This window comes from Equus przewalskii, chromosome 27 (assembly GCF_037783145.1).
Source record: "Equus przewalskii isolate Varuska chromosome 27, EquPr2, whole genome shotgun sequence".
Classification (NCBI taxonomy): Eukaryota; Metazoa; Chordata; class Mammalia; order Perissodactyla; family Equidae; genus Equus; species Equus przewalskii.
The window spans coordinates 15,374,436-15,390,037 of NC_091857.1; the positions used below are offsets into that span (position 1 = coordinate 15,374,436).

The 15,602-nt window shown below is 35.2% G+C and overlaps 1 protein-coding gene across 21 annotated transcripts in view; it reads left to right on the forward strand.

Annotated features, from left to right (window-relative positions):
• Window positions 1-15,602, forward strand: part of LOC139079894 (uncharacterized) — a 613,636-nt gene that overhangs the window by 384,418 nt on the left and 213,616 nt on the right. For 2 of the 21 annotated variants that reach the window (XM_070597547.1, XM_070597546.1), the window contains 2 exons: window positions 5,282-5,351; window positions 5,647-6,019. The exons of 18 other annotated variants lie outside the window; for them this stretch is intronic. In XM_070597547.1, the coding sequence (XP_070453648.1) occupies window positions 5,282-5,351; window positions 5,647-5,825 (249 nt within the window). In that variant the 3' untranslated portion in view covers window positions 5,826-6,019. Of the gene's footprint in view, window positions 1-5,281; window positions 5,352-5,646; window positions 6,020-15,602 lie in introns of those variants that run through there. One more of the 21 variants, XR_011533901.1, reaches the window with a different exon arrangement.

A 15,602-nucleotide genomic window follows, 5' to 3' on the forward strand; every position in this document is an offset into this window, starting at 1 on the left:
CATTTAAGATGGATATATATTTGGAGTTTTGTGAAAGCTAACATTCATAGACATTTAAATTCGTATAATCCTCTTAATAATGTATGCAGTCCTATCGTTCTTTATAGGCTTAATTTGATCTTTGGAGAAGTTATTAACAAAAATGATTCAACTACATTTAAAGGAATAAAATTTAATAGCGAAGATTCTAAATTGTATAGGAAAATCTATGTGTTTTTCATAATTAGGCCTTTCTTTAATGAAAATGATCACAAAAGAACATCTTTTGGTATGTTTATTTATGATGTTGATAAAACTGGATGACAGTATAATTCAATCTCAATTCTTACTGAATGCTTTTCCAAGAGTTATCAAAAAAAGTTCAACACAATTATATGGGAAAAACAATTTTATATTTTATGCGTCTTCCTATCCGCACTATTCCCACAAGTGAGGGGGTGGGGATGAGGAAAGAGAGACAGAGACAGACGGAACCAGAGAGAAAGAGACAGAGAGGGAGAGAACCAAGAAGAAAGAATACAGCAAGCTAAAAGATTTTCTTTTTTTTTTTTTTTTTTTTTTAAAGATTTTATTATTTCCCTTTTCTCCCCAAAGCCCCCCGGTACATAGTTGTATATTCTTCGTTGTGGGTCCCTCCAGTTGTGGCATGTGGGACGCCGCCTCCGCGTGGTCCGATGAGCAGTGCCATGTCCGCGCCCAGGACCCGAACCAACGAAACGCTGGGCCGCCTGCAGCGGAGCGCGCGAACCCAACCACTCGGCCACGGGGCCAGCCCCTAAAAGATTTTCTTTTTATGAAAACAGCTTGCTTAGTGAAAAAACTAGACCTTGGATAGGAATCAGATAACTTGTCTCTAGGTTTTATATCCCAGATATATTACTTTAAGCAAGTATGTTAATCATTCTGACCTTGGGTTCACTGATTTGTAGATGAGAACACTAGCACCTGCCTGGCTTCACTTTCAAAGATGTGATGATTATCAAATGATACATACTTAAAATATAGCATTATATCAATGTACAACCATAGCAGCATCATTGATGTTTATAAGCAATGTTGCTGGAAAATATTGCTAGATGGCTTTTTGTTATTAGATATTTTCAATTGGTCATAAAACTCTGAGGTTTAAAAAACAACTATAGTAGCTGACATTATTTAATGATTACTGTATACTAGATATGTTTTAACCCCTTTAGGTGAATTTATTTATTTAATTCTTTCAACATCCTAACGAGGTAACTTTTATGTTTTCTCCTGTTGCAAAGGAGGGGAGAATGAACACAGATTGATTAAATGACTTACCCAGGGTCACAGTGCAAAAAGGGCCTCAGATTGTCTGTTTTACCCTATCTCAACATGGCAGTCTCTTCTAAAGCATCTCTCCATATGGTTTTCCAGCATCTCTTGAAACTTATCTGACCAGCCACGGGTGTGCTCATTGTGGTGAGAAGACTTCCCTCCATAGTAACTCCCCAGTCCTTAAAAAGCTCTTAAATTAAGTTGATACTCTTTTCCCTGTTACTGGCAAGCATAAATATCTGGAACTGTAGAAAGAAAACTACTTCTACAATTCACTACTCCTATTAAAAGAAAGGAATTTCAATAATAATTTCAACAAATGATGATAGCAAAGGGAGTAGGAAGGGACAAGTTCTAAAATAAGTTCTCAAATAGGATGATAGGATCTTAGAAACGTATCCTTAGACGCTTGCTGCTGTGTATATGGGGAAAGGCATTTTGTAGTATAATCTAAGCAATAAACCTTTTGAAATGAAACATATTGACCATGCTTCCTCAACATATGTAGGAAATTCTTGTATATACACATGCACATGGTAACGTTTCAGAAGCTCAGACTGAATAGTTAAATAGATCCATTCTCCACACCTTGGAAATTTATCTTCTAGGAACTACCATTATCAAATCAGATAACCTACAGTTAAACACAGGGATCATTGCTGCATTGTTTGTGAAGTGAATAAAGCAAATGAAATTAAATAGTCCACTTTGATCCCAGCTCTGACTGTAATTTAAGCTGTATGTAAAACAGGTTGGATTTCAAGTTGTTAGATTATTTTTGAACCGAAGTTTATATTTAGCATATCTAAAAATTACTTTTAGTTGTGCTAATCTAGTCTCTTCTCTTTTCTATCTTAAAATAATATAGTAAGATGTTCCTTTTCTTTAAAATTGAAAACATCATAATATAAAGAATAGTTTTAATTATTTAATTGTAAGTAAATAGCACTACACAGACATACACAGATTCTTTTCATATCATTTCTCATTTTCAAATAATAAGAAAACACATTTTGACAAATGATGTGTGGAGTTTGTTCACTAGAAACCAATTTCAAAATTATTTTGAAAACATAGTCAAGGTACGTAGTCTGCCTTGTAGCATAATTGAACTATTTAATCAAACAAAATATGCAACTAACAATTTTATTCATGTATATGCATTACATCTGAACTTTACCTTTTTCTTTTCTATCTTCACCCCAAGGCCAGGTATGTTATTGGTGTAGATACCACACCAAAAGCTTACTTCTTTTGGAGTCTTCTAGATACCGTCACAATGAATGTCACACAAAGCTTTGCAGTACACATCCCATCAAGTACAGTATATGAGTTTTGTAACACTGAAAGCACAGAATGAATTTCAAAATATGTCACAGGATTGTTCTTAATTTCCGGGTCAGTGTCTAGGTGCACATAAAGTTTTTCTAGTTTCTGTTTCCACCCCTTATCACCCAATCTCCTCTTTGTTCTGTTCTCAATCACATTCCACTTTTAAAGGTGTATATGACTTAACTGTCATAACCTGCTGGAGGAAAAACATTTGGCCTTCCATTAAAGAAATTTTGACATGTGTTATCATTTCTACAAGATTTTAAGCTTTTTGAAGACCTGGGGCTATTTCTTACATTGCTCTTTGCATATTTGCAGTACTTATTTATTAAATTAATATTAAAAGAATGATGGCGACTTTGACACTATTATAATGCCTTGGTTATCTGGGTTTTTTTCTAGGCCACAGAAGATTAAATTCAGTAAATAAGGAGTTCCCGTCAACCTGACAGATAGGACAAGGTTGACATCCCAAAAGAGACAAAGAAAAGGAAATGAAGTCAATGATATTCAAATTATAAAATATAAATCATATGTAATATAAAATATAAATATATAAAAATATAAAGTCCATGAGGTTTAGGGATAAATAACCAAATTCTATTATATTGACCTTATACTATGTGCAATAAGCTACGTAGGTACTGAATGTTATGGCAAGTTAAGGGAGCACATTCTTTTTTTTTAATAGATTTTTTTGTGCAGTTTTAGGTTCTCAGCAAAATTGACAGGAGGGAACAGAGATTTACGATATACCCCCTACCGCCACACATGCATAGCCTCCCCCATTATCAAAATCCTCCACCAGAATGTTACATTCATTACCATTGATAAACCTACATTAACACATCATTATAACCCAAAGTCCACAGTTTACATTGGATTCACTTTTGATGTTGTACATTCTATGAGTTTGGACAAATATATAATGACATTGGACAAATATGTAATGACATCTATCACCTTTATATACAGAGTATATAAGAGGAATTTCACTGGACTAAAAGTCCTCTGTGTGCTGCCTAATCATCTCACCCTCCCCCGTAACCTCCTGCTATTAGGATATACGTGTAGGTCTTTGCATGGACGTACGTTTTCAACTCCTTTAAGTAAATATCAAAGACCACAATTGCGGGATCATCTGGTAAGAGTATATTTAGTTTTGTAAGAAACTGCCAAACTGTCTTCCAAAGTGGCTGCACCATTTTGCATTCCTGCAGCAATGAATGGAATTGCTGTTGCTCCACCTCCTTGTCAACATTTGGTGTTGTCAGTGTTTTGAATTTTGGCCATTCTAGTAAGTGTGCAGTGGTGTGTCACGGTTATTTTAATTGGTATTTCCCTGATAATGTAAAATGTGAAGCATCTTTTCATATGCTTATTTGCTATCTGTAAACCTTCTTTGCTAAGGAGTCTGTTAAGGTCTTTGGTCCACTATTTAATCAGGTTGTTTGTTTTCTTGTTGAGTTTTAAGAACTCTTTGTAGTATCTCTGGGATAACAGATAGTAAACTGATAACAGTCCTTTATCAGGTATGTCTTTCGGAAATATTTTCTCCCAGTCTATGGCTTATCTTTTCATTCTCTTGGTGCATATTTTTTCTTGTGAAAGACTATCTTGCTCTTTTACAGAACTGGGTCACTATGTTCAACCAAAGGTCAGTAACCAAAGCCCATAATAATGACACCTAGAAAAATAAATCTGCCTAGAAAACTAAATGTATGATAATATATTCTGTTTAGTAAGTCAAAATGTGCAGTGCTTTCTAAATATACATACTTCTATTTTAACAAATTATTTTTGGGCTGGTCTAGTGGCACAGTGGTTAAGTTCACACATTCCGCTTTGGCAAGTCCAGGGTTTGCTGGTTCAGATCCCAGGTGCAGATCTACCTACTGCTTGTCAAGCCATGCTTTGGCAGGCGTCCCACATATAAAGTAGAGGAAGATGGGCACAGCTGTTAGCTCAGGGCCAGTCTTCCTCAGCAAAAAGAGGAGGAGTGGTGGCAGATGTTAGCTCAGGCTAATCTTTCTCAAAAAGAAAAAAATTACTGTTAATACAATAAAGTTCCATTACTGAAAAATAATGTGTGGGATATTCCATTCTGTTGTAATGTCATATTATATAGCCATGTAATATATTTTTATAGCTAAGGAATGGGGAATAATAGAAGAAGGAACTGATTAAAGTGGGTTTAATTCATATACAAATCGCTTCCATTCTATTTTTCTTAGTTACACATGGTTTTTTGTGAAATAAAAAATGTTCTTAATTCATGAAGGTAACATAAGTAAAATTATCCTTGCATTACTTAAAAAAGGAAGGTTTTTGATAAACAAAATCCAATGTTACCATATAATATTATATTAGAGAAAAGTTTGTATGCAAAATATGAAGCATGAATTCTTTCTGTAGCCCACAAGATGATTCCAAATCCCATGGAATTTTCATTTCATTCTCTAAGAGAGATGAAGGAGATGTAAAAACTCGTGTAGTCAGAACAATGGCCACCAATATGGGAATCATCTGGAGAACTCCCATTATGGAATCTGGAATAAATTTAACACAATTGACTACAGATGGCTGCATATGAATAATCCATGTTTTGCTAACTCTGCCCACTCTTGGTTCATCTACATCCATTTTTAAGGAGGATCTGTCATCACACATACAGAAGATGTGCAGACCTGGAGGACAGCTCCACACCAGCACAACCACAAGTTAGTAGAGAGGTTGGGGGCAATTTTATCTGATATCAAAATTATTTAAAAATATCAGTAATTGACAGTACACGCATGAGGGTAAAGTCAGGTCATATGTGACTTTTCAAAAGTAGAATGCGCCATCTATAATTGAGAACAGATACTGGAAGAAGGTTCTGGGGAGTTGTGCTCAACAGGAAACCGAGGTGCAGCTCCCTCATGCACTTGGACACTTTAGCACGTTATAAAATGGGTTGGCTCTACCTTTCTGGGATGGGATTATTAATAATTATTCTGTTTTTGTTTCTTCAAGCATCCTTAAGTTACACTTGGACTTCAGTTGAACATATTCATTTGACTACAGAGAAACACTGCTATCAAGTGATGTGGTTGCTAAAAGAGAACACTGAACAGGTGTTCTCAGTTCTGATTGTCATGCCTTCCCAGCAGTACGCCCCATATTGTCTCAGATCTGGAGCCGGTGTTGACTAGACACCTTTGGTTCATGTTTTGCCTTTTTCCTAAGGCTTTACCACTTACTTCCAGGGACGCAATTGGTGAAGCCATGTGAATGTTACTGTGTCAAGAGAGCCCTCATGGTGCCTCCCATTGAGCAGAAAGGAATACCTTGGCTGTTTATGACTTTGTTGCTTAAATCTTCTAATAAAAACTTCTATTTTGCTAAACAGAGGTTCTTATAGCCCTTCATTTGCATGAAATGTAAAATCAGTTAATATATAAGTCATGGCAACTGAATGGGCAAGAAAGATGCCAGACTTCCATGACTACCATGCTTCATATGTGAGCTTCATTTGGTATGTGAACCAGGAAATAAAATACCATGCATATTTAAGATAAATTCTCTTCTTAAACAAAGTCAAATTAATAAGATAACTAGCAATTTTACCTGTCTGCAACATTTTTAACTCCTCAAATCTATCAATTTTAAACTAGATATGATTTATCTTTTCAAACTCTTAATATAGTACTAGACCCCGTTAAAAGTCCCATGGAAGGAGAGCATTTATGACACACACTTTAAATTTAGGAGCTTGATTATTTTTCTTAATCTCCAGCCGGTTTATTTCAGGCCTTTGTAATCTGGTTTGTATGCTTTCATGGGGACGACCTTGGTACCCCAAATTCTTAAACCAGCCAAAGCCTGAAAGAATCTGCTAATTACTTGTGGGCCAAATCTCTAGATCTGAGGAGGCCCAGATATCCAAAAGCAGTAAAAGAGGCATTTTTAAAAATTACTTAGGAAAGACCCATATACTCATAATTGTGTACTATTCAGCTTCTCTGTTTTGGAAAGATAAAAATTGAAATGTACACTGAAAACTGAAATAGTTACAGCAAAATTAATGGTTAAAACTCTAAGCCCAGGCCAGTCCTGCGGCCTAGTGGTTAAGTTCCACACGCTCCACTTCAGCAGCTTGGATTTGGTTCCCGGGCGCAGATCTACACTGCTCATCGGCATCCTTGCTGTGGTGGTGACCCACATACAAAATAGAGGAAGATTGGCATAGATGTTAGCTCAGGGCAAATCTTCCTCAGCAAAAAATGAAAACCCTAAGCCACTTAAAACACTAGTGTTACCACACTTAAAAACAGCACTCTTTTCCCCAGTATGTGATGGGTAGTGTTTTGCTAGCAAAGATATCCATACATGTATGAACTTTATGCTCATGAAAAAAACTAATCTTGGAATTATCAACTAAATCAATTCACATAAATTGCTTGTAATTTGAGAGTGCTCAATAAATATTAATATTTCTCTGTATATACCTATCTATTAAAGTGTTTTAATATGACTTTTAAGTATACATATTAACTCATATCAGTAATGATAGAGCCTCATCTTACTTTATGGTCAGTATTTTAAGGAATCATGTTTATTTAAAGCTCCTTATTCCAATTGAAATGTTTTCGTCACCTCACATCTGATACGAAGATAAGGAATGCTTGTGAGTTCTCAATGAGTCTTGGTATTTAGTTGATTATAAGGGTAAAAATAATAAGCAATTTAAATTTCTACATTAATTATTTGAAGTTAGTTAATAAAAAAAGAGACCATTCTCCATCTATTCATGCTAATTTTCTAAAGAAAATGTAAACAATATTATCTGAAGACTCCAGAATATTCTTAATTTCTATGGTTTAATAACTGCTTTTGATAGTATCTTTAATTAAGCAATATTTTGTGGAAAACAGTCTTATTTTTCATGAAAATAATAATTCCATTGGAAGCCTACACTTTTACCCACATGGCCTCAGTGGAGTATTTTGACTTCAAGAATATACAAGTTTTTACCTACTATCCTTAGTCCCATCTAGGCTTTGCTTTTAAATTTCTTTTTGTGCTTGATGTGGTTTTATTTTTTCCTGACTTAAGTTTAATTGTGTTAAAAGATAAACTGAGACATATTAAAAATTTTAAGAATTTATTTGAGCAAAATTTGGTTTGAATCAGATAGTACCAAACCAGAAGTTGTTGAAGTGCTTGGATGTGCTCCAGTAGGAAGCAGGGGAAAGACCTTTATAGAGAAGACTGGAAGCAAAGCAAGGAAATTATTTGACTGGCTATAACTTAAGCCGTTGCCTTACTTTGTTGGCTGTGATTAGTTGTCCTTAGGCTTCAGTTTCTTAACCTTGAGGCAGTGCAGGCTCAAGTTTGGTTTGCTTACAAAGACTACGAAGGCATTAAAGCCACCTCCATCTAATGGCCACCTTGTTTACTTAATTTAACAATTTCAATCTACGTTTTATTGTCACGAGCTACTTTTTTCCCCTGCTTTTTGTGTGTGTGTGTGTGTGTGTGAGGAAGATCAGCCCCGAGCTAACTACTGCAAATCCTCCTCTTTTTGCTGAGGAAGACTGGCCCTGAGATAACATCCGTACCCATCTTCCTTGACTTTATACGTGGGACACCTACCACAGCATGGCTTTTGCCAAGCTGTGCCATGTCCACCCCCGGGATCCCTGGTGAACCCCAGACCGCCGAGAAGTGGAACATGCAAACTGCTGTGCCACCAGACCGGCCCCGCTGCTTTTTAATGCCATCTCTGCTCTCTTTGTCCCCACCAGTCACCACCATGCAAATAACACCTACAACCACAAGATAGCACACTGTTTCTTATAGCCTTTTTATTTATCCTTTTTTTCAACTTCTGGTCTAAATAAATTTGAATCTTTCAAGTCGTTTGCCTCATGTAATTTCCTCTTTTCATGATTCTCAAGACATTGAAGAGGTCCTGTAAAAGGCAGCATTATTTCTCACTAGAATTATTAAGAAATTTAAATAAAATGTGATATTGGGATAATTTATCCGATTTCCTACTTTTTCCCAAGCTCCACATTTTAATAGTAAAATTTCTGTTTGTGTCCCTTGACAACGTGAGAGAAGAAAACATAGATGGAAGGACAGTAAGAGGAAATTCCTAAATGGGAGCAGTTAGCAGCTTTTGAAATGTGGAAGATGTTCGAGAAGAAAAGAAAAAGGAAACAACAATGAATAATGAGACTATAGAAGATTCCAGAAAAGTAATTTAGCTCAGAAGTCAGCAAACTACAGACTGTGGGCCAAATCCAGGACCTGTTTTTATATAGTTTACTTGCTAAGAATGGTTTTTACATTTATAGATGCTTGGGAAAAAAAAACAAAACATTTTGTGAGGTGAAAATTGATGAATTAAAGGTTTGTTGTCTATAAATAAAGTTTTATTGGAACACTCCCACATTCTTTCATTTATATACTGTCTATAACTGTTTTTATACTGTAATAACAGAGTCGAGCAGTTGCAACAATGACCAAGTGACCTGCAGCGCCGAAAGCATTTATTACCTAGCCCTTCACAGAAAAGTCTGTTGACCCCTGATTTAGAATATTCCCAAAGCTAATTTTCCTGGTTGATCAAATCATTGTTGAGTGAATAACACTTTGGGATTTCAAGTCCAAATAAACCAATAGGCAGCTAGTACATTCCAATTTTTCCATGAGAGTTTTCTTTACAATAACGCAAGGACAGTGCAAACAACCAGTAAATCTTGGTGTTTGATACTTAAAAAAAAAAAATTAAACCGTTTCTCTTCAGATAATTCATATGCAGTTGTAAGACATAAAATAGAGATACCACCCAGTTTTCCCCAGTGGTAATGTCTTGAAAACTATAGTACAATATCAAAACCTAGGTATTGACATGAATAGAGTCAAGGTAGAGAATATTTCCATTGCCGTAAGGGTTCGTCATGTTGCACTTTTATAGTGACACCCGCTTCCCTCCCACTCCCACCCCTGTCTTAACCACTAATCCATTTTCCATTTCTTATAATTTTATCATTTCAAGAATTTAAAAAGGAAATCATATAGAGTGTAACCTCTGGAAATTGGCTTTTTTCACTTGGTGTAATTCTCTTGAAATCATCCAGGCTGTTGAGTGTATCAACAGTTTCTTTCTTTTTATTGCTGAGTGACATCCCATGGTATGGACGTACCACAGTTTGTTTGACTACTCATCAGTTGAAGGACATTGGGATTGTTTCCAGTTTTTAGCGATTATGAAAAAAGCTGCTCTCGACATTCTTGTACAGGGGCCAGCCCGGGGCCCAAGTGGTGAACAGCCAGGGGTTTCGCTGGTTCGGATCTTGGGCGCCAACATGGCACCATTCATCAGGCCTTGCTAGGGCGGCATCCCACATGGCACAACTAGAAGGACCCACAACTAGAATATACAAATATGTACTGGGGGGCTTTGGGGAGAAGAAGAAAAAGAAAAAACAAGAAAAGATTGGCAACAAATGTTAGACCAGGTGCCAATCTTCAAAAAACAAATGAACAAACAAACAAACATTCTTGTACAGGTTTTTGTGTGAACATTTTCTTTGGAATAAATGCCCAAGAGTCAAATTGCTAGGTCATATGGTAAGCATATGTTTAGTTTTTAGAAGAATATGCCAAACTGTTTTCCCGAGTTGCTGTACCATTGTACATTTCCATCAGCGATAACATGAGTAATCCAACATCCTCACCAACGTTTAGTGTTGTCCCTATTTTTGTTTAGTTTTTGCTCTTCTAATAGGGGTGTTGCGGTTTTCATTTGCATTTTCCTAATGGCTAATGATGTTTAACATCTTTTAACGTGCTTATTTGCCATCTGTATATCCTCTTGGATGAAATGTCTCTTTACTCTTTTGTCTGTTTTCCATTTGGATTGTTTGATTTTTTACTGTTGAGCTGTGAGAGTTCTTTATATTTTCTAGATACTGGTTCTTTGTCAGGTATGTGGTTTGAAAATATTTCCTTCTCATCTGTAGCTTGTCTTTTTATCCTCTTAATGGAGTCTTTTATGATGCAAAGTTTTGAATGGTGATGAAGACCGATTTATCAATTTTTCTTTATGGATTGTGATTTGGGTGTCAATTCTAGGAACTCTTGCATAGGGTGAAATCTGAAAGATTTTGTTTTATGTTATTTTCTAGAAGTTTTGTAGTTTTATGTTATATTTTAGTCTCTGACCATTTTGAGTTAACTTTTGTATGAGATGTGATATATAGGTCAAAGTTCTCTTTCTCTTTGTTTTTTATTTATTTATTTATTTTGCTTGTGGATGTCCAATTACTCTAGCATCATTTATGGAAAAGACTATTTTTCCTCCATTGAATTGATTTTGCTTCATTGTCAAAAGTCAGTTGGGCATATATCTTTGTGTCTGTTGCTAGATACCCTGTTCTGTTTCATTGACTGATGTGCCCATTCCTCTGTTAATACCACATAGTCTTGATTACAATCAAATACTAATCTATTTTTATATTTCTTATTACTAATATATTATATAGCTATATTATATTATATTATATATTAGGTAATATACTATAATAAGTCTTGAAATCAGATGTGCCTCTCAATGTATTTTTTTTTCCAAAATTGTTTTAGCTGTTCTAGTTCCTTTGCATTTCTATATAAAGTTTAAAATAATTTTATCTATCTGGTACATATCTGGGAAGAATTGACGTTTTTACTATGCTAAGACTTGTAACCCATGAATGTAATATGTCTCTCCAGATCTCTTAGGTTTCTTTCATGAGCATCTTATAGTTTTCAGCCTGTAAATCCTGTACTTTTTTTTAAGATCTACACCTATTTCATTTTTGAGTGATTTTGATTAGTAGTGTATTTTTATTTCTACCTTTTATTTCCTTTTTTTTTCTTGCTTTGTTACATTAGCTCGAATAGAACTTGCATTACTCCATTCATCAAGTAAGAGTGGTGACAGCAAACATTCTTACCTTATTGCTGATCTTAGGGGCACAGCATTTAGTCTTTGACCATAAGTATCATGTTAACTATAGCTTCTGTTTATAGAAGGTCTTTATCAAATTGAGGAAGATTCCCTCTATTCCTAATTGTCAGAGAGTTTTCAATCATGAATGGGTGCTGCATTTTGTCAAATACTTTTTCTGCATCCATTGATATCATCATGTTAGTTTTCTTCTTTAGCCTGTTAATATGGTGAATTATATTTATTGAATTGGAATATTGAACCCGAATTGCATCCCTGGAGTAAACCTCAATTCTATTTGCTAACATAATACTAAGAATTTTTGAGTTCATATTTGTGAGGGATATGGTCTATATTTCTCTCTCTTTCTACTGTCTTTGTCTGGGTTTGATATCAGGGTAATACTAATTTCATAAAATAAATTGGGAATTTTTTCCTCCTCTATTTTCTCAAAAAATTGTGTAGAATTGGTGTTAAATCTTTTTTAAATATTTGTTGGAATTATTCAATGAAACCACCAGGGCCTGGAGATTTCTTTTTGATGGGATTTTTAAATTACAAATTCAATCTCCTTAATAGTTTTATAGGGCTATTCAAATGAATTAATTCATATTGGGTAAGTTCTGGTCATTTGGGTTTTTGAAGAATTGGTCCACTTCACCTAAGTTGTCTAAGTTCGGTGTCTAGTGTTTGTAGTCTTCCATTATTGTCTTTAGGTGTCTACAGGGTCTGTAGTGATATACCCTGTTTCATTCTTGAAACTCACAATATATGTCTTCTATTTGGCAGTCTTGCTGGAGGTTTGCCAAGTTTATTGATCTTTTCGGTGAACCAACTCATGGCTTGACTCATTTCCTCTGTTCTTTTTCTGTTTTCATTGATTTGTGCTCTTATCCTTACTACGTCATTCCTTCCTTGCTTTAGATTAATTTTCTGCTTCTTATTCTTGGCTCCTGAGGCTGGAGCTTTGGTTATTAGTTTGAGACCTTTTTCCCTTTTCTAATGTGTGCATTTAGTGCTATCAGTTTACCTCTGAGTACTGCAATAGCTGTGTCCCACAAATTTTGGTTTGTTGTATTTTCATTTTCATTCACTCCAATGTATTTTTTCCCTTGAGACTTCCTCTTTGACCTATGGATTATATAGAAGTGTATTAATTAGTTTTCAAGTGTTTGGAGATTTTCCTGTTGTATTTCCATTATTGGTTTCTAGTTTTATTCCATTATGATCAGAAAACACACTCTGTATGATTTCACTTATTTTTAATTTCTTGAGATTTGCTTTATGGACCAGGATATAACCTATCTTAGCATGTGTTTGTGGGCACTTAAAAGAATGTGTATTCTGCTATTTGTTGGATGGTATGTTGTAAAAATGTCAATTAGCTCCTGTTGGTTGATGATGTTGTTGAGTTCTATATCTGTGCTAATTTTCTGTCTAGTTGTTCTATCAATTGTTAAGAAAGGTGTGTTGATGTTTACAACTATAATCATGGATTTATCTGTTTTTCTTTTCTATTTTATCAGTTTTTACTCTACACGTTTTGCAGTTCTTTTGTTTGGTGTATACTCATTCTTCAGGGTTGTAATGTCTTCTTGTTGGGTTGTCTTTTCTAAATCATTTTATGATGTTTACCTTTTTCTCTAGTAATTTTATTTTCTCTGAAGTTTCTTTTATTTGCTATTAATATTGCTACTCCTCTTTCTTTGATTAATGTTTGCATGATATACATTTTTTCCATCCTTTTACTTTCAACTTATGTATATTGTTGTATTTGAATTGAGTTGCTAACATATAGTTGAACCACTTTTAAATCCTCTACACAGATCTCTGCCATTTAATTGATGTATTCAGACAATTTACCTTTAATTTAATTACTGATATGTTATGGTTTAAGCTTTCCATTTTGTTCTTTGTTCTCTATTTTTTTTCTCTCTGTTTTTCATTGTCCTGCCTCTGATTTCTTTCTCCTGCCTTCCTGTGGGTTACTTAAATGATCTTTAGAATTTTTAGAACTTTGACTTACCTAGGGTTTTCAGTGTATTTCTTTGTGTAGTTTTGTATTGGTTGCTTTATGTATTAGGTTATATGTACATAACTTATCACAGTGTAGTGGTGTTTTCATTTTACTAGTTCAAGCAAAGTATAGAAATTGGACATTCCTTTTTGTAGCTTTATCCTTAGACACTTATAATATAATTATCTTAAATATTTCCTCTACCTACATTTATAACTACATCAGATAGTGCGAAATTTTTGTTTTCACCATCAACTATAATTTAGAAACTCCAGAGAAGGAAAGTCTATTATTTTTACTCATATTTTTGTCTGAATTCTTTCTTTCTAAAGTTCCAAGTTTCTTCTTTTATTTCCTTTCTCTTCAGACAACTTCTTTAGCCATTCTTTTAGGGTAGATCTACTGTTGAAAACTATCTTAGTTTTCCTTCATCTGATAATGTTTTGATTTCCCCTTTGTTCCTAAAGAATATTTTCCATGGATATAGGATTCTGGAGTGACAGTTTTTTTCTTTCGCCCTTTAAAAATGTGCTGCTTTCTTCTGGACTCCATGGTTTCTGATGAGAAACCCTCTTGTCAGAATTGTTTTCCCCTATAAGGAACCTTATGTTTTTCTCTTGCTACTTTCAAGATTTTTTCTTTGTCTTCAGTTTTCAGAAGTTTGACTATGATGTGTTTTGGTGTAGATTTCTCTGAGTTTTACCTGCTTGTGGTTTGCTCAACTTCTTGAATCTGTATCCCTTTTGCTAAATGTGAGGAATTTCCAGCCATTATTTCTTAGAGCACATTTTAAACCTTGCCCTCTTTCTTCTCTCTTTCTGGGACTCCAATGTCACAAATGTTTTATCTTTTCTTATAGTTCTTATAGTTGCTTGAGTCTCTATTTACTTTTTTTAAAGTATATATTCTGTGTGTTTTTCAGATTAGGTAATTTCTATTGTTCTATCTTCTATTCCACTGATTCTTTCCTTTGTTCCCTCTACTTTTAAATTTCAGTGGTTGTATCTTTTAGTTCTAAAATTTCCATCTGGTTATTCTTTATATCTTCTTTTTCTCTGCTAAGACTTTTAATTCTTTTTTGTTTCAACCATGTTCATAATTGCTGATTGAAGCATTTTCATGATGACTGCTTTGAAATATTTGTGAAATAATTCTAATATCTCTGTCATCTTGATGTTCTCATGTACTGATCATCTCTTTTCATTCAGTTTGAGATCTTCTTGCATCTTTGCATTACAAATGATTTTCAATTGAAATCTAGATATTTGGGATATTATATTTTGAGACTCTCAATCTTATTTAAACCTCTGTTTTAGCAAGCTTCCTCTGATACTAGTCCAGAAGGGAAAGGGGGTACAGCTTTGTCACTGCCAGGTATAGGTAAAAGCCCAAGTCTCCCCACCTTGGCCACTACTGACACCTAAGTGGGAGGGCTCCTTGTTACTGCTGGATGGGAGTGAAAGTTTTGGTTACCCAGGAGGCTTCCACTGAAACCTCCCTAGCTAGGAGGGATGGAAGTGGTTTGTTTCTGCTCTCATTGTGGCCTCCACTGGCACATTACAGGGTGGGGCAGCCTTCTTACTGCTGGGCAGTTTCTAATGCCCTGACTCTCTAGTAAGCCTCCTCTGTCTAACACCACCTTAGTAGGGAGGAAGAAGGGTGCCTCACTACTCTTGGGTTTGGGTGGAAATCCAGGTTCTCACTGATGCTGTTTTCGGGGGGAAGGAAATTGTTAACTCCTGACAGGGATGAAAGTCCTATTTCTCTACTCAAACTTCTCTATACTACCCTGGGATTGGGGAGAGGAAGTTGGGATGCCTTGTTCTAACCTAGCAAGTGTTCATGCTAGGCTCCCCACTGGGATTTTGCAGAAATGAGTGGGATGGGTGTTTGTGTGGTGCTTGGCTGGAGCAAAGTGTTATCGTCCCAGTGCTTTCTGTCTTTCTAGGTTGCCACTTTCTTGATCCTTGGGCT